The sequence below is a fragment of the Oryza sativa genome, chromosome 4 (genome assembly GCF_034140825.1).
Source record: "Oryza sativa Japonica Group chromosome 4, ASM3414082v1".
Classification (NCBI taxonomy): Eukaryota; Viridiplantae; Streptophyta; class Magnoliopsida; order Poales; family Poaceae; genus Oryza; species Oryza sativa.
Genome location: NC_089038.1, coordinates 19,708,333 through 19,727,675, shown reverse-complemented (window position 1 = coordinate 19,727,675; position 19,343 = coordinate 19,708,333). Strand labels below are relative to the sequence as shown.

Genomic DNA, 19,343 nt, shown 5'->3' with positions numbered 1-19,343 from the left:
CATCGCACCTCTCCTTGCCACCCACCACCCACCTCTCAGCCTCCATCGCTCGTCGCTAGCTCCCGGCCTAAAGAGATATTGGGAAGAGAGAGGAGAGGGGGAGAGAGAGAAAGAAGATATTTTTTAAAATTTAACCGAACTGACATGTGGGTCCCACTTTTTTGACTTTAAGTACCACATCAATGCCACGTAGGCGTCACGTCAGCCAAAACCGTAGTCCAAACCGCCTTAAGATTTTATTTGTACTAGTTTTGGGAGTTGAGATACGCCTCCTATCTGTTATTGCGGTTTAGGAACGGTGAATTTCAGACTCGGTGACAAATTTGAGGGAACTAGAGCGAACTTATTTCCAAAAAGAAAATCACCCGCGCGGAACCTTCGATCGATCACGACGCGGCCCATTTTCCCTTTCCGGCCTTCCGGGCCCGATGACGCAACCAAACTACCTTACCTGAGCCGGACTCCGACTCGGACTCGCGAGCCTCAACGACGTTATTACTACCTGCGCGCCCTCTTAATTCTCGTGTCGTCTCGTCGTCGTCGGTCGGTAATTCCAGTGTTCCAGACGATCGCACAAATAATCCGTCCATCTCCGACGAGCACCGCAACGACAGGCCATGGCCGACGACGTCCCACCGGCGGCGACAACGATCACGGAGGCTGCTCATCGGGACGGCACGCCGAGGCGGCGGCGGCCACCACAGCAGCAACCGGAGCACCACCACGACGACGACGGCGACCTGATGACGGGGGCGTTCCGGTTGCTCAGATACCTCGGCTTCGGCTTCCTCTTCGCCGCCGCCGCCGCCGCCGCTGCCGACGGGGACACCAACGAGCGCGGCCGCCGGACCTACTGCCGCGCCCAGGGCTTCTGAAATGGTTGATGACGACGACCACAATGGCCAAACTCACCGACATTTGTACTAGCTCTATCAGTTGTTAGTTGTACAACATCTTCTTTCCTTTCTTTTTGTCTGACATCAGAGCAAATAACTGAGGTCCGACAAATTTGTTCCTCGTTGATGCAAAATTTTCCGAGAATTTACAGGCACCATGACATCCACAGTACAAAGCACCCAAATTCTTCTCCCCTCCCACTCTCTCGCCTTTTCAGTTCTTGTTGTTTCACCACTACAAATGTACATTCTAACACCAAACAGTAAAAAAAAAAAAGAAAGGAAAAATCACCACCCAATTCGTTTTCAGCTGACCCCTGCCAACTGAAAGCAAAAAAACACCCAGTCTAGTAAGATCACAAGATGAGCTCAAGCAGCAACGCATGCCCATTGCCCAGAGACCTTCACCAATGGCGGGGGTAGCCAGCTTAACCGGTTTCGGTAGGCGAATCCAGGCTCACCTGGGCATTGCTGGAGGTGGTGGCGGCGGCGCGCCTCTTCTCCCGCCAGTTCTCCCCCCACATCTTCGCCTCCGCCACCATCCTCTCCCTGTCGTTGAGGATCCCCGGGAGCTGCTGCTCCCGGGGGGAGTCCTTGCTCGACGGCGACTTGTGGCCGGAGCTGCCCGCCTCGTCGTTCCTGGACAGCGCCCTCCCGGCCTCGCCACCGCCGGCCTTCTTTGAGGACGGCGTCGTGTTGGGATCGTACTTCTGGGACGCCAGGTAGGAGAGCGCGGTCACAACATCGGCGATGAGAGGTCGGGACGCGGCCTCCGACTGGATGCACATTGATGCCACCGCGAGCGCTTGGTAGAGCCCGCGCATCGGATATCGTCCCTCCAGCCCCGGGTCAGCCATCTTTGGGAGCTTCCGCCTGTCGTTGAAAAGAGGTCGCGCCTGCAAATTAACCGAGTATAATCACTGATGACTACATTCAATCCATTCAATTCCAAAAAAAAAATAGAACAGCAGCAACCATTGCACAGAAAATACCAAATGATCTTTATCATCGAATACACAAGTATATGCAAGCAATATGGACATATGCAAATGCGTAAAAGCAGTAATGCACTACAAGGAACTAGCAGATCAAAAAAAAAAAAAAATCATATCCTGGGTTTGGCATGACTTCTATTGACATCAGCTCCAACATTTCAATATACAATTGGGAAGATATATTGTAGGGACGTGCTTGCTTCAATCACATTGTCTACCAAAACAGAGACATCAAGTAGCTATTTCTAGATACACACCCTACATTTAGTTCTGACAATGATTAGAACATCCACTTTCCCAATAAATCTTTTGAAGAAAGTGATGGCTGATGTCAACACAGTGTAAATGCCAGAAGTTAAGATAATCAGATGCTAATATAGAAAGTAGAAAAACACAATAGCTTACCCATGAGACAAGGTTTTGTTCTACATGTGGTCTGGTACTGTCAATGGCCTTCCGGCCAGTAATCAACTCAAGCAGGACTACTCCGAAGCTATAAACATCCGATTTAACTGTAAGCTGTCCCGTCATAGCATATTCCGGAGCACAATATCCATATGTTCCCATCACACGTGTAGAGACGTGAGACTTGTCACCAACGGGACCCAATTTAGCAAGACCAAAGTCTGAAAGCTTTGGATGGAAATCCTCGCCCAATAGAATATTTGATGACTTGAAGTCCCTATATATAACTGGTGGTTGAGCCTTGTCATGAAGGTACTCCAGACCTTTAGCCGCACCTGCTGCGATTTTCATCCTAGTGTTCCAATCCAAGGGAACCTTATCAGGAGGGAGATCTGCATCAGGTATTTTCCACAAGTGAAAATTAATTCAGTAGGTTAAAAAAATATTTTCACTGCTCAAGGTATTACTACACATGCACAATCACTTGGAATAAGGTCTGAAAGGTATCATACAAACACATATTTTGCAGAATGTTTGAAAACCTACTGAACTCTACTTGCAACCAGGGGCGTGCCTAGGATTGGAGGCCCATTATGACTGGGATTTTTTTCCACTATGTAATGTCCATGCAAGGCCCAACTTACAATAGACTGGCCCAGGCCTTGGGCCAATCCTGGGTCCGCGCCTACTTGCAACACTTGTTAAAAAATTCTGGTCCCTTTTATTAACACTGACTCAACACATGGATCACAGATTCACAGGGGTACTATTCCAAAAGAAAATATACGCAGCATACTGTTACATAGCTAGACCTGTAGAAATGTTATAGTTCAACAATGTACTTTATGGGCACAATATTGCCCAAAGCGTACCAGGGTTACTATTTTGTCTGTTCATTTGCCAAGCGTGCCGACCCACGGGTACCCATTGACCCATGTTACTTTAGTTCGGTTTATAATTTCATACCAATATGGACTAATATGTGGGAAACATGGACTTTATTAGTTGAATGTGTTGGTCCATAAGTGAGCAGACTTGTACACCTAATAATTGCTCCAATTCCATTTCAAGCTACTATCTTGGCGGGAAAGCTAACAGCCATCAGTTAGGTAACATAGTTAACCTGAAGAAAATTAAAATTTGAAGGTTAAATTCTTTACTGCCTCTGAAAAAGACATGCATGTTATAAAAGGCAAATGGGTGGTTTGGACTTTTTGGATACATCACCAATACTAAAGTTAGCCAGTTTTGATGCCCAAGGGACCTGGCGTTCCACTTTGCAAATACAACATGACGCGATGTTTCAAATATTCCAAAATAAATCACATAATAGCAGACAAAGTTTCAAAAGCTGCAAAAATTCAATTTCAAATTGCCCTATATGTCAAGATACAAAACAGACAAACGCTCAGCACAGTAGGGTTCATCATGCAATAACAGTATTGTTTGTCCCTTTCTTTTAATATCTTAGCATCTAAAATGAACTTGAAATTAAAGAAGTGTAGGTTTACACACTTTATGTCTGCATTTATGATTTATTTTGAAATTACACTGCATCATGTTGGACTAGTCGGATTTCGTTAAAGGGGGGCAATGGGTCCTCTGGGCACCAGCAACTTTTGCTGCTAAAAATGCATACATACGAATGGCATCCAACTTTGAATAGTCAAAACAGAAAAAAAGATAAAGTTTCCTGATTTGCTCTACTGGAGAATTACCAAGAAAAGAACATTATGCTGTGAAACATGTCTCAAAAAGTTGATTTTACGGTACACTGTCTGGAGAATAAATGTACAAATATGAACAGTTCACCCTACTATAATTAGGCAGCACCAGAAAAAGAAAAAGATTGGGAACTGCAGTTAGGTAAAATGCTCTAGTATGAGGGGTAGTTATAAATCCTATGGACCCCCAAAAGGGGCACACTCTATCATGGAGAAAAACCTACTGGACACTGCACATTATGCACAATCGCATGGACAAAAGGACTTTGGAGCTGGGAGAGAAAATGTCTCACAACCATAGGAAGAACTATGCACATGGACAAAATGAAATAACAGACAGATGCGGGACAGACAGCATGGCAGATTGACAACCTGCTCCAATAAACATGTGAGAAACAACAGGTAGCACAGATTTGTGCAGTACTTGTACAGAGGCATTACTATGCACCAGAGCAACATAAATAAACAAAGAACAGTCTTACCATGCAAATGATCTTCCAATGATCCGAGGGGCATGTACTCGTACACAAGAAGGCGTTGATCTCCATCGGCGCAATAACCAACCAAATTAACAAGGTTTTGATGATGCAGCAAACTAAGCATGAGAACCTCCACTAGAAATTCTTTGTTTCCTTGAGTACCATCCCTATTGAGCTGTTTTATAGCAACAATCTGCAGAAGGGATGCATCAAAGTTTTCAGCTAAGTGCTGCACCTAATCTCATAATTTTGTGAATTCTGATTTATAATATTTAATATTAAATTAAAAAAGGGCATGCATCAGCTGTTTCATGTGATCCATCTTGTTCAATTCAATTTCAATGAACAGAAGGGCCTATGAACAGTTTAAACACTATTCACAATTGAGGCCAACATAAATTGGATCTGCTAGTATGATTGAACGGCATGGACTTTTTTTTCCCTTGTGGGGATCCCTCTCACTCAAGTGCAAACACTGATTTTCTTGAATGTCCTAGACAAATCAATGACGTGTTTCGGTACAACCAAGCAAATTCAGTACCACTACCTCTACAGCAATTTAGCAAGAAAGCGTCAGAGCCAACAAAAATAAATAAATAAAAAAAGATGAGTTTTTACCTGGCCAGTGCCGTCCAACCGGCCCTTGTAAACGCGCCCAAACCCTCCTTCCCCAATGAAGCACTCCTCCCTGAAGTTCCTCGTCGCCGCGGCGAGCTGGCGGAAGGTGAACGTCTGCGCGGAGATGACATTGCCATTGGCATCCTTGAGAGCCGAGAGCTCCTTCTTCACGGTGGCATTGCCTCTCCCCCTAGCCCCTGCACATAATCCCACACAAATCATGGCTTTTTAAAAGCGACTAATAATAGACTTAAACATTGAAACAAGAATTGCGCGTACATATATATACAATCCAATCCAATGAGCTATACTAAAACTAAAAAGGTTGCAGAGTTCGTCCGAAGATTCGTGTTTGTTGTTTCTCCCCTCGCTATTTCTCGGAGATCTAAAGGGCTCACAAAACCAAAGCTATTTTCAATGTCGTCTTCTTTTTTTTTTCTTCTCTCTCTCAATCCCATCACGAGGATCAACCAAGTACCAACCAGTTCATCGCGAGTTCGTGACCAACCAAGAGGAGGAGAAGTAACAGAGTACTAGCAGAGCATCAAAGTATCAAGCCAAGAGCGAGCACGCGCGGATCCGATCCTACCAACCCGAATGGGGTGGGGGGGGGGGGGCGGCGGCGACCGATTCACACACGGCTCGGCCCGACGCACGCACGCACGCACGGAACGCACCTGCGGAGATCTTCTCGACGCGCGGCGCCGCCGTAGACGTCCCCTCCCACCCACCGCCGCCGACGCCGGAGGACGACGACGCCGCCGCAGCAGCAGCCGACAAAGCGCCACCCCCATTGCCTCCGCCGCGCGCTCCCCCCTTCCCGTAGTACAGCTCCTCCTCCTCCTCCTCCCCCATCCTCGAATCGAAGCACGGGAAGCAACCCATCGCCTCCACCTCCGCCTCCGCCTCGCCAAGAAAACAGAATCACCTCCGGCTCCGCCCCGCGGCGCCGAGACGAACCCGCATTTCCCCTCCACCTCTCCTCCGCGCGCGTTCGCCGGCTAGCTGCCTTCCCCACCAGCGGCGGCGGCGCGGATCGAGGTGGTGGTGGTGGTGGACGCCGCCTGCGGGGGCGCCGTGGTCTTGGGGGGGAGCTCGTGGTCGCCTCAACGAGGGAGGCTTTGCTTCTCGGGGGAGTCGGGGTTGGTAAGAAGAAGAGGAGGGAGGGCAAGTACTACTACTACCACTGCTAGAGAGGGTAGGACTTCGTTGTCATTTCAAAGGAGGGGGATTATATTTTTTTATATAATTATTAATAATTAATGTCGTGTGATTCTAATATTTTATATCCCTCCATTTCAGGTTATAAGATGTTTTGACTTTGATCGAAGTCAAACTGCTTTAAGTTTAATTAAGTTTGTAGAAAAAAGTAGTAGCATTTTTGACCCAAGACAAATTTATTATGAAAATATATTCATTTTTTGATTTGATGAAACTAATTTAGTATTATAAGTATTACTATTTGTCTATAAAACTTAGTTAAACTTAAAACTATTTGGCTTTGACCAAAGTCAAAACGTCTTATAACCTGAAACAGAGGAAGTAGATGACGCTGTTGATTTCTGATATAAGTTTGACAATTAGTTTTGTTAAATGAAAATTACGTAATCATCGTTTATTTTTGTTGCGAGTTGTTTAACGTTAGAAGTATTTTAAGTATGATTTATATCTTATGTGTTTACACAAAAAATTTGAAAAAAGATGAATGGTCGGATGTGTGTCTAAAGATTAACAACGTTATCTACTAGAGAACAGAAGTAGTATAACATTTAAGGTTTATTTGGATCACAGGATTGTAAAAACACGGGAATAGAAAAATCATAGAAATATGATAGGAATATATGTGTAAAATAGAGGACTAAAAACACAGAAATTATGTAGCTAGGATTGGTAAACACGTGTTTGGATAAACAAAGGAAAAACGTGGGAAATAGAAAAATGAAGTAGGAGTGGATGAGAATTTTCCTTTGTTTCCCTATTAATTCCATCGAAAAGTAATTTTTGCTCAGATTTTCCTTTGGGTTGATTCAACCGAACAACATGAAAGAAAATATTTCATATCTACAGTATTCTTTTGAAAATCCTCTAAAAATCCCTATATTCGAAGAGACCGATCTAGTTAGTGAAAAGAAAACGGGGGAAGAAATCTGAATCAGATAATTTGTAGTTATGAGAAAGATACGGAAATATATATTTTTAATATCAGGAGGAGGAGGATATTTTTTTTATAGGGGTAAGTTATGGTTGGGTAAGGTTGTACGTGCTCGTAGGTGAAGAAAACCGTGGGTGTGAGGGTGGTAAAGAAAGCGCGCAGAAAGAGATGTGGGTAGTAGTATTCACATGTTGTGGTAGGTGATTAGAAGCGTTAATTGTAATTAATTAGAATGAGTAAAGTCGGAATAACCTCTCAAACGATATTAGAAAAAGGCTAATAAGTAGAACCATCGTGATATCATCAGTAACCTGTAGGTAATAACATTCACATATGATAGTTAGCTATATATAATTATAAATATTATTGAGTTGTGATTTAAATTTATTTGCACTTAATAAAGGTCAGCTTCTGTCAGAGTGAAGCGGAGGCCCGTCGCCGGAGGCTTGGGCCGTCATCTCTTTTTGGGTTCCGGTGTTCCACCATATATATACCTCTCGTAAGCCGCCGTGCGGCGTTGTAACCTCACCTGATATAGTGAAGGTATTTTGCTGGCTAGCGTTTGTGGTTTTTTCTCTCTTGCTTTGGGAGGATTTTTCATATTAAATCTCGTGTCTTCTGTGATTGATATATTGTTTTTTATCGTTTGTTTGCCTATCGTTTTCTTTTTCTAACAAATATTAGTACACTAATGATATTTTGGCTCACCTTGTTCTCTTGCTAACCATTTTTAGTATGTTTGTCTCAGAAATACGATCGGCATTATGTTTTCTTTAAGTGTTTCATCATGTTTGCAGTTTATATATTGGATTTGTTTCTTATTTTATAAAGAAAACGTTTCAATGCTTCAATAATTTTTCTTTCACTTCGTTTTAGTCAATGTGTCATCTTTCATCGATTGAAACAGTTTGACCACCTAATTTAATTAGATCAGACGCCGAACTATATCTTGTTCTTATTATGTGGTTCTGGCTGTTTTTACCTAAAATTAACAGCAAACATCTTTTTGTCATTGATTTATATGTACATACATGTGCCGAAGTGCAGAGTGCATCAGCATGTGTGAATTACTTCCAACTGAAGAAAGAACTTAGTTACCTGTCATGACTTGAGCATGGAGGCATCGTCACTCATAAGGCCTCTCACAGTGCGTCTAGCTGGACCGCGTCTTAGTTGTGCCACGTTGGTTTTTTGCCGCCGTGTCGCTCGGACTCGCGCCTCAACTAGGGCGCTCGTGACCAAACTAGGGGGCGCAATACCTTGCTTGGAAAAGGGGGGGGCGCGGAGGAATCGACGCGAGGCGCGCGCGCTGTGGGAGTTGTTCCCTCGCTCCCCGTTCTCTCGCGCGGGATTCCCCTTGCGAAATCCCCTATTCGCCCTAGAAAAATCGGCAAGAAGTCGCGCCCAAATCCCCTCCTCCCGCCACCGATTTCGCTGCTCCCGTGCCCGATGTTGCAGGAGGAATCACACAAGAGGACCACGCCGACGAGGACTACTCAAGAACACGAGAGGAATCACACAAGAACACGAGTGGAATCGTACAAGAGGAATCACACAAGAACACGAGAGGAATCACAGTACAAGAACACGAGTGGAATCACACAAGAACACGAGAGAAATCACACAAGAACACAAGAGGAATCACACAAGAACACAAAGAGGAATCATACAAGAGGACCTCGCCGACGAGGACCACGCCGTCGGCCGCCAGAACGCCCAGGGAACCCCGCCACCTCCAAGCCCGGGCTCCATCGGCGTGTCGTAGCCCGAGCTTAGTGGCATCGGAGTCATCTCCCCGTCGCCCTCAGGCTCGCTGCCGGCCGCTTCGTCCTCGCCGCCGTCTGTTCCTGCCACCCTCGCCGCCCCGCAGTCGGGAAAGGCAGATCTGGTGGCCACCCGCCGGATCTACTCCCCCACCACCACCTCCTCCTCCTCGCCGCCGCCGCGTGAAGGAAGGAGGCGAGCTCACGGTCGACAGGGACAAGCCGACGCGGTCGACGGGGAGGAGGCCGCGCCGCCGCGGCGTGGGAGGCGAGGAGGCGTGGCAGCGCTGGAGGTGGAGGTGGAGAAGCCGTCCGCTCCCACCGCCGGCCGCCCGCTGGCGCCGCATTATCCACTCCAGCTGCCCCCGCCACTCCCGAGTCCGCGCCGGAGGAGAAGCGAGCGGCGCGGGCGGCGCGGTCAACGGCGAGGCGCACGGCGGCGGCATCCCCGGCGTCCGCCGCGAGGGAGGAGAGGGAGGAGAGCACGAGGAGTCGACGACGGAGGAGAGGGAGGAGAAGCCGAGAAGGCGAAGGGGTAGATGAGGAAATAATTTCGTTGCGCTCCCCCCGTGTCCTCGTGGTAGGGTCACGCCCACTGTGGGCTTGATACCTTTACCAGTACTTTCATCCAATTAAGCCACGCATATATGGGTGCTTGCACTGTGGGGTGGGTGTCTTTGGGCCAATTTTTTGGGCTAGGGGTACGGGCCCCATAGCTTGCACTGTGAGAGGCCTAATAAGGAGTACTAGATCTTATAGGAAAAAGAGAGACATAAAAAATTATACATGTGCCATAGCTTTCCTTCTTTTCTCTAGTGACGGGATTGTTAATTACCTTCTCTCTGATCTTGTGCGCAAGAAAAAAAAATCACAATACAATGATCTTTTAGTACTCTCGGTAACAATTAGTTCTTCTTTTGCGAGAAAAAAAATGTGTGTAACAATTACGCCAGTTATAACATTTAGTCAAAGTCATATAACAGTCCTAGTCAAACTCTAGGATAATAAGAAAGAAAGAGAAAAAAAAAAGGAACAACATAAGAGGTATCGAACTTAATTTATTTCTGAACTTCCAGGTTACACAAGCCGACAAGCAGGCCAGGCCTTTCTGGGCCATATATTGGTAGCAGGCCAGGCCTGGTTGACTAGGGCAGGTCTATCCAGCGTGGGCCTATGTCGTGTATATATCAGGGAATAATAAGTCGACTTTGACTCCCTCAAATATAGCTCCAATTTAATTCGTATCCTCCAACCACAATACCATATATCTTAACCCTCCAACTATTGAAACCAGTGTAATTTGACTCCCTCAGCTGTTTTGAGAGCGGTTTTTACTGACGTAGCACATTGATATGGTCAAACCAGCTGAGTCAGCATGTGGGTCCCACGTGTCAGTGTTATCTCCTCTTTATGCTCTCCTCCTTACCTCCTTTTCCCACACGACGCCCCTGGTTCAGCGGCACCATCGACACCCTCCGCTGCTTGCTCGCCTCCACGAGTTTTCCATCAATTCTGTGAACGAGATCCGGCGCCAGACTGCCGGTGAGCGGACGACTCAGTAGCTAGTAGGGTGGTGAGCAGCGATGGGCAAACTAAGGGGATTGCGGCGAGATGGGGGCGAAGGGGATTTCGGTGGCGAGCAAAGATGGTTGAGGGAGCGAAGGGGTCGGTGGTGGTGTGCTTCGCGGTGGCAGCGGCGGCGCCGGACTTCGTGGTAGGGAATGTTGCGATCCCGTGGGTGATTGGGTCCTTCTTCCTCTTCTCCGACCACTTCATTGTGTGGTCGGCGATGTGGGCACACCATCTCCTCAACCTTCCGCCGCCCTGCCAGTAGGGTGAGTGGATTTAATTTGCTCCGGCTCAGGGGCTTTGACGAGCTCCCTTCCCTCAAGGCCGAGCCGCCGCCGCTCCACCTCAAGTTGTGCCATCAGTGCGCCTCGAGGGACAATGAGCCGTAGATCAGTGTCGACCGCTGCTCGGTCTCGAGGGCACGCCTTCGCTGCACCTCGAGGCCACCGCTCCGTCTTGGGTGGAGCCCCGTCGCGGATCCCTCTCCTCGACCATCACCGCCGCTTGGACTCCTTAGTGGGAGACGGCTCCTCCTCGGGTCATGCCGGCAACCTAGCTCCGTGCCTGCCAAAGCCGTCGACCGCCCTTGCCCCGCTCTAGCTTGTTGGCGTCATTGTCATTCTGGCCACACACACACACACACAGAGAGAGAGAGAGAGAGACCAGAAACGAGGAGTACAGAGGAAACGGTCCTACATGTTATTTTTATTATTGTAATGACATGTCACACTCAGAGACAAGTCAATTCGACACGTCAGCGAAAACCACCTTCAAAACCACTGGAGGTGTCATTTTTGAGGGGTCAAAATATCTTTATTTTGGTTAAGGGATATGAATCAGATTGCACTTGTAATTGTGGGAGTCAAAGTGGACTTATTCCTATCAGGGGATCATACAAAGTTAACAAGCTAGCCCACATGTAAAGAAAAATCACATTTTTAATCTATGGGGTCATCCATGCATCAAGCAAGCAACCGATTTTTATTTTATCTATCAACAAAATTTAAGTAAATTTTGCACATTTAGAGATACTTTGATCAAACTATTACAGAACTTAAGTCGTTATATCTCAAAACTACATATCTAATACTAAATTTATCGTTGAACTGTAGATTTATGATGGGGGTATTATAAACTTTGTGATACATTTAGTGCCAAGTTTATAACTTTATGACACAACATCTTGAATATGTAGTTTTGCTATTGTTTGATCACAGTATCTATAATTTTGTGAAATTTACTCATAAAATTTTTAACCCATTAAATTAACATCGACACCGATCAGAAGTTTTTTTTTTTTGAAACATAGCATTTGGTAGATCCTACACAAACATCAAATATTCTAATATAGGAAACATATATGTACATGCACATTGTCTGGGTTAACATATGGAAATAAAAAATAAAAGGTGTTATAAAGTTTATTAAAGTGTCATTTTTAAAATATCACATGCAATTTTAACCAATTATTTGTGCCACTTTAGATGACTAATACATAAGAAAATATTATGTTGGTAAAAGACTCCCAATCATTATTTTTTTTGAAAAGTAATTTGTAAAACATGATAGCTTTGAATACATCCATATATAGAGACATGTGGGTACGTTTTCAATTGGATTTTAGCGAGGTTTTCAACCTACCGCTAGTTTTCGTCTCTTTGAATAATACAAGCATATGTGCAGGTTGCATGTGCAATGGTGTGCGCGCGCATACAGGTGTGCCTTTCGTGAATAAAAGAAGAACCTGACCTATCGAGCCTATCTAGCAATTGGCCGGCCTCTAATTCCTCCTCAGGCATAGATTGTTGGTATCCGTACCATCTTGGTCTTCAGAATAAGAGAGTTCAGTATAGCCCACTTCTAACTCCAATTCACCAATAGCCAATCTAATAGCTAATTCATACAATAGTTACTTACCATACTATTAATATATGGTCCCACCTGTCATACACAAATTGTGTCTTGGAGTCCGTGCTATAGTTGGCTACAAATCTGTAGCCCGCTGCTTTTCTCTCTCATCGTTTATGTCATTAAAATATGTTTATAGCTGACTAATAGCCTGCTATTGTACCTGCTCTTAGATGAGCCCAACTGTACACTTTAGTAAAGAAGGCAATTAACTAATTAAGTTAATAAGGGCTTAAGCTATAATTAAGCAACAAGAGCCAGCAGCTAGCAGTGAGCAGGGGGCAGGCAGACATGCAAAGGGAGGGAAGCAATATTGCAAACAGTGTAAAGTTAGTTGTCTCGAGCAAAGCACAAAATAAAGATACAGCTCTAGCTCTCATGCAAAAAAGATGCCTGCATCTGCATGCTGCTGCCTCAAAAAGGAGCTGAGCTTAGTATAGCTCTCTTTCTCTACCTTGGCCCCCGGCCGAAACTGCACTCTCCGAGCTCTCGAGCAAGCAAGGCATGCACCGACCACACCCAGCAACAAGCCCCACTTGCCCTTATAAAAAATCAGCTCAACGACACATTAGTGGTTAAGCTTCATTTCGCCTTGATTTATATATGTGCTACATGGTACATGCTACATTTGTTAAGTGGACTAGTATTAACATAATAACATATGATCAGGTGGATTTTTCACATTTTGGTCCTTTTGAAAAACTTATTTCGCAAGTAGATCCCTAGAAAAACTTATCCCAAAAATGATCCTTTTTGGGGCGCCAGAGTGACTGGCGCCGTCGTTCAACAGGACGGCGCCGCCTCTTTGGCGTCGTCCCACCGCCGACGTGGCGGGGCGATGCTGAGGTGGCTAGGGGGAGTGCGCCAGAGTGGCTGGCGCCCTCCCCCCCCGAAATTTTTTATTTTTGTTTTATTTGTTTGATATTTTTTGCACGCTTAGGGACACACAAGAACCAACCATAGAAAAATTGAACTCAAATAGACGTAATATGTGACATGTAGAATTTTTCCTCTCCTCTCCTCTCTCCGAACTAGTGCAGAGGAGAGAGATGTGCAACTTTTTTATTTTTATTTTATTTTTTTGATATTTTTTTCACACTTAGGAACTCACAGGAACCAACCACGTAAAAAATAAACTCAAACGGACGAAATATGTGGCATGTGGAATTTTCCAAAGCTCCACCGAAAAACTTCTCTCCTCGAAAACACAATCTTGCAAGCGGAATTTGGAGGTTTTAATATCGCCGAACCCGGCAAAGCGGGGGAGAATCGGATGTAACTTTTTCTGTAGATGTCCGTGCATATATTATTTGCCTGATTCCGAGTCCGTATGAGAAAGTTACGCCTATTTTAATAGATGGCATATTTTGTCCGTTTCGGTAGAGTTTTGGAAAATTCTACATGTCACATATTTTGTCCGTTTGAGTTTATTTTTTATACGGTTGGTTCCTATGTTCTCCTAAGTGTGAAAAAAATATCAAAAAAAATGAAATAAAAATAAAAAAATTGCATCTCTATGTTCTGTTTAACTTATATATGTCATTTTATGTGGTTATATTTTGAATTAGATTAAGTAATTTCATATAGTGGTAGAGTGCATTATGTTTAACATGCTGATCAAAGGGTTTTACTAAAGGAGTTATGGTCTAATTTTAGTGAAGGTGCAAAGTAGACTAAGTGGTATGCTAGATATTTTCAGACTTTGCTAAGTGGTAGTTCGAGTTTAATTTTTTTTTGTGGTTGGTTGTATCGTGATCCTGAGTGTGAAAAAACATCCGAAAAAATAAAATAAAAATGACACCGTTGCAACTCCATACAGAGAAACATGAATGGAGGCGGCGGCGCCAGCCATGCTGGCGCCCTCCTCCCTAGGGCGGCGCCAGCATGGCTGGCGCCCTCCTCCTGCCACGTCGGTTCGCGTGCGCCACGGTGGCAGGAGGACGGCGCCAGAGAGGCTGGCGCCGTCCCGTTGGATGACGGCGCCAGCCACTCTGGCGCCCCAAAAAGGACCATTTCTGAGATAAGTTTTTTCAGGGGTCTATTTGTGAAATAAGTTTTTTAAAAGGATCAAAATGTGAAAAATCCAGATATGATCAGTCCTAGCTACCAGTACAGTTAGCAGCAGAAATTAAAATTATATAATACTAATGCAGGGAATTTAATAACTGAAATGGTTCGTCATATTTACGGTCTCTGTCAAAAGACACAGCTAATAAGTTGTAAATGTGTTAAATAAAATAAACTTAACGTTATGAGACGAATTCCCATGCATATGTCCCTTCTCTATTTGAAATATGGAATAGAAATTAATCAAATAGATTCCATAATCAATTAATGGAAGTCTATAAAAACTACATGTATATATGAAATCCAAAATGTAATAAATTAGCCAAAAATTTTACCATATATCACATGCATACATTGGCACTGAATAAGAATAACTGATCGAAGTCAGAAAAGAACATGAAATTAATAGAGAAAATCAAATCAAGCCAAGCTGATAGAATCGAAGAAAATAAATGAAAATAAGCAGTACACTAGGTGTAAGCGTGCAGGCATGCACTAATTAACTAGCTAGCTCTCTCACACGCACACTCATGGCGGAGGCGTAGTGCAGCAAAAAAAAAACACCGACCTCTCTCTCTCTCACACACACACACACACTCGCACAAACTCTCTGTGGATGTATCAACCTAGCTACCCCTACAACGACGACGGCCACCGGCGGCGATAACTCCGGCGACCGACGCGGCAGCGACGGCGGCGCTAGAGCTATACTAAAGCCAGAGCGCGCCGGCCTCCTTGAGCAGCGGCACGAGGGAGCCGTTGATGTGCGCGGCCATGACGCGGTCCATGGCGCCGACCAGCTTGCCGCCGATGAACACGACGGGCACGGCGGCAGCGGCGGCGCCGCCGGCGCCGACGAGGCGCGCCAGGGCGCGCTCCAGGTCGCGGCCGCGCGGGTCGAGGTCCAGCTCGTGCACCGCCGGGTGCACGCCCATGCCGCAGAAGAGGCGCTTCACGGCGTGGCACATGCAGCAGCTGCTCACGCTGAACACCACCACCGCGCTCTCCGACGCCAGCCTCTCCACCCGCTCCGCCGCCGTCTCCGCCGCCGCTGCCACCACCATCGCCGCCGCCGGCATGTACCACGCCTGCTCCGCCGCCGCCGCGCCGTACTGCATTGCGATGGATGCAACTGATGATCTGTGTGTGAAATTAATGCGTGATTTGTGAGAGTTTGCTTTGATTGTTTAGGGTTGGCGAGCTCTGCGGCGAGAGCAGGTGGGGGGTCTATATGGTGCAGGGGCCAAGGGTGTTTTCGTAATTTCGTGGGGGCAATTATATAGAAAAGGATTACTTTTGCTTTTATTAATTTTCTGCCGTGAACTACAGCTTGATGAGCCGCTTTGTAGGTCAAGATTGAATATTATAATCACTGTCAAAAAAAGAGTGAATATTATAATAGAACCTTGTACGTACTGTTAGCACATATATGTATATTATATATTCTGCTTGAAGTTGTTTCCCATTTTTAAAATAATGGTCCATCTGGAAGTTTCTTGTGTCAGCCATGAATCAATAATAGGGATTATCTACTTGTGTTTGATTCTTATTTTGTGATGAACAATTGGCATCTGAGATTATTGGTTTAATATTTGGAGATTATTGGTAAAGTGGTTTTAGAGATGATTGGATTTGCAGGTGATGAACAGGGACTGTTGGATGTTTGGACCAGTCAGACCGGGCAAGGGCTAGTTATCGGTCAGCCCGCGATCTAACCGGCCGACTCTGTGTCGGTTTCGGTTTCGGGTTGATTTGTTAGATATCCGTGGATAATTTATGTTTATGACTTGTAGATGGATACTATGCGTATGTAATACTGTTGTTTACTAACAATGAGTCAAGTTGGAGATAGCTTGTGCTCGGAATATGGTTTCTTGGTTAATGCATGTGTAGGTGGCCAGTGATGGATCGGGAGTCAACTTGGGAGAAGATGACGTCTGGACGATCAGGATATCATGCGGGATGCTTAGGGTAAAGATCAATGCACGTGGTTGGTGAAGATTTCATATGGCAAACGATGGAGATATTATGTGCGTATGGGATGCGGAGTCGAATTTGGAAGAAGTCCAAATTTGGTACTATTGGAGTTTGTAAAGTTAGATTCTTGTTTCCTAGGGGATTATGACTTCTTGTACAAGTTTGGTTCGTGGCTTTAGGATGCCTACCTCGGGTATAAATAGAAAGGAAGGGTGTGGCTTACCGGTATCGTTTTAGAGGAGTTGTGTTGAGAGATAAGTTAGGGTTTTGAGTTTAGTCGAGATTTTGGTGAGGAGTGTTGTTGTTGCACTTTGTTAACACATAGAGAAGTAATAAAGTTACAATCTACTTTGAAAGATCTTTGATTTTTGTTTGCTTGGGTTCGGCGATCCACCACCGGTCAGACCGACGGCATCGAACCGGTCAGACCGGCGGGGTAACGGCGGTCAGGCTGGCGGCAGCTACAGACGACAGCGGTTCATTTCGGCGGTCAAACTGGAGCGACTAGCTCGGTCAGACCGACTGCTTCCAGGCTGTTAGATCGGTGCATATACTTCGGTCAGACCACGTGTCATCGAATTGAGGGTAACTTTTAATTCCGCTAAAAGTTTTAGTTTTCGGGTACAACCATTCACCCCCTCTGGTTGGCTTAGTTTTTGTTGTTTTATACTACAGGATGGAGGAATCAGTGGCAGTTCATACGAGCAGCTTAATTAGTTACTCCCTCCGTTTCATAATGTAAGACTTTCTAGCATTGCTCACATTCATATAGATATTAATGAATCTAGACATATATAGTGTTTGGATTCATTAACATTTATATGAATATGAGCAATACTAGAAAGTTTTACATTGTGAAACGAAGGAAGTAGTATACTACTATAACTAACCATCCTTGTGGATCACTTCAAATTAGTCTGTCTGCTGCCTCCAGGCCATGAGTTAGTGTGCCCTTTGAACAAGCTAGCACATGACACAGTATACGTGCAAGCATGTGTCCAATTACTAATTAAACTTTCCCAAGTCCTCGAAAAGAATATTTCCAACTTATTCATTATTTTCTACGAAAAGCTAACATGCCCAGATATATATATACTGATATACATGGGGCTATCTCTAATATGTCTTGGGACAAATACCTGAAACAAGTGAGAGAGAGCCTATACTTTTGATGGCATTCACCATGCAAATCGCCAGTCAATTTGGAACATCTCAAGTGTTTTACACATCACGGCCGGTGATGCACTTTAATTTGTCTCCCCCTGGCCCCTGCTGGTCGATCGTGGATGCTATACCTTCTATAGCTTCTTTTGGGAACAAACAGCCCTGTTCATCTCTTCGTATATACTCCCTCCATACTCGTAAAGGAAGTTGTTTAGGACAATCTTTAAGTCAAACCTAAACTGTTGAGTTTGAAAATGTAAAAATTATATGAATAGATTTGTCTTGAAAAATACTTTTATAAAAGTATACATATATCACTTTTCAATAAATATTTTCATAGAAACAAGAAGTTAAAGTTGTGTTTTGGAGACCGTGTCGCTGTCCAAAACGACTTTCTTTACGAGTAGGGAGGGAGTATGTACTAAAGGGAAGCATATCGCTCCAATCCATGGATGTATACTATTTGATGGCTTTTCCCTCCGATCCACTACACACAAACAGCTAGCTTTTAAATTGATTTAATTGTGCGCCGTTATTGTTATTATTCAAATTAATGTCTTGAACTTATTTTTTTATGTTTACTAGTTAATTTTAAAAATTAATCGCAAAGTTCCTTCACGTCAATTTTGTCATAATTGCTAGCTCTGCTTTGGAAGATATATAGGGTTTTCTGTTCTGTTCTTTGTAGAAATTAATTGAAGCACACCAATTCTGTGAATCTATAAAAAGTAAATTGCATTAGTGGTATACGAAGTAGGCGTAATTTAGTATTGGAACATGTAAACATTCATTTTTGGTGTACAAACTTATGTAGTACGTGCGAATACAAACTTGATAGGTAGGTGTAATTTAGTACCCAAATATGCAAGACATTCATTTTTGGTGTATAAACTTGCATAGTATGTGTGAACCAAGAACAAGATAGTACATCATGGTTGATCTTGCTGCCTTAGGCATTACATGTTCATTCAGACATAAGGTATAAAAGGATGTTGTTTAAAAATAAAAAAAAACCAGGGATATAAAATAAAGAAAAGACAAAATATAAACCAAGTATCTAGAGTCATTTTCAAATATATAATATGCCTAATACCTTTTTTTAAGATAATGGAATATAACATTCCGGCATTTACTCAAGAGAGCTACAGCCAATTATTACAGAATAGCACTCAAACAAGAGTGTAGTTCAACAAATTATTGAAAACACCCAATGAACAAAATAAGTAACTAAACTAAAATAAGAAGAACACATTATTGAAATCTATTTGTGAATCTCCAACTATAATTGACAAAAGTTGCATAACTATTGTCTCAAGCTTGCAACATGCAATTTTTATAAACTCTTTGTCTTCTTCAAACTTTTGTAGTTGCGCCCAGTATCGGAGCCAATATGTTGCCCTGAAAATTACCTGCATATATGAGATGGATGGTGATTTATCAAAAACCAAATCATTCCTTCCTAATACCCTTGTCACATGTTATACTTATCAGTGTCTGCTTCACCATTAGCGATGATGGTGCAACTACTACAGAAATGGTTTTGTTAGGTGGCTACGACATGCTTAATTTCAAAAAGCGACTAAGCTAACCACCTAGAGGTAAGTATACCTACGAAAATGGTCATCA

At 44.2% G+C, this 19,343-nt stretch overlaps 2 protein-coding genes across 2 annotated transcripts; both read right to left on the bottom strand.

Annotated features, from left to right (window-relative positions):
• Positions 1-994: 994 nt before the first annotated feature.
• Positions 995-6,262, bottom strand: LOC4335687 (probable serine/threonine-protein kinase PBL7). The gene is made up of 5 exons (XM_066309545.1): positions 5,795-6,262; positions 5,118-5,314; positions 4,503-4,692; positions 2,297-2,688; positions 995-1,792 (listed from the first exon to the last, which is right to left on the bottom strand). Exons 1-5 carry the CDS (start codon positions 6,000-6,002, stop codon positions 1,325-1,327), a joined length of 1,455 nt encoding a protein of 484 aa, XP_066165642.1. The 5' UTR covers positions 6,003-6,262; the 3' UTR covers positions 995-1,324.
• An 8,625-nt stretch (positions 6,263-14,887) lies between these two features.
• On the bottom strand, positions 14,888-15,763 carry LOC4335686 (glutaredoxin-C5-like). The gene has a single exon (NM_001419289.1). It carries the CDS (start codon positions 15,692-15,694, stop codon positions 15,287-15,289), a length of 408 nt encoding a protein of 135 aa, NP_001406218.1. The 5' UTR covers positions 15,695-15,763; the 3' UTR covers positions 14,888-15,286.
• Between the last annotated feature and the right edge of the window lie 3,580 nt (positions 15,764-19,343).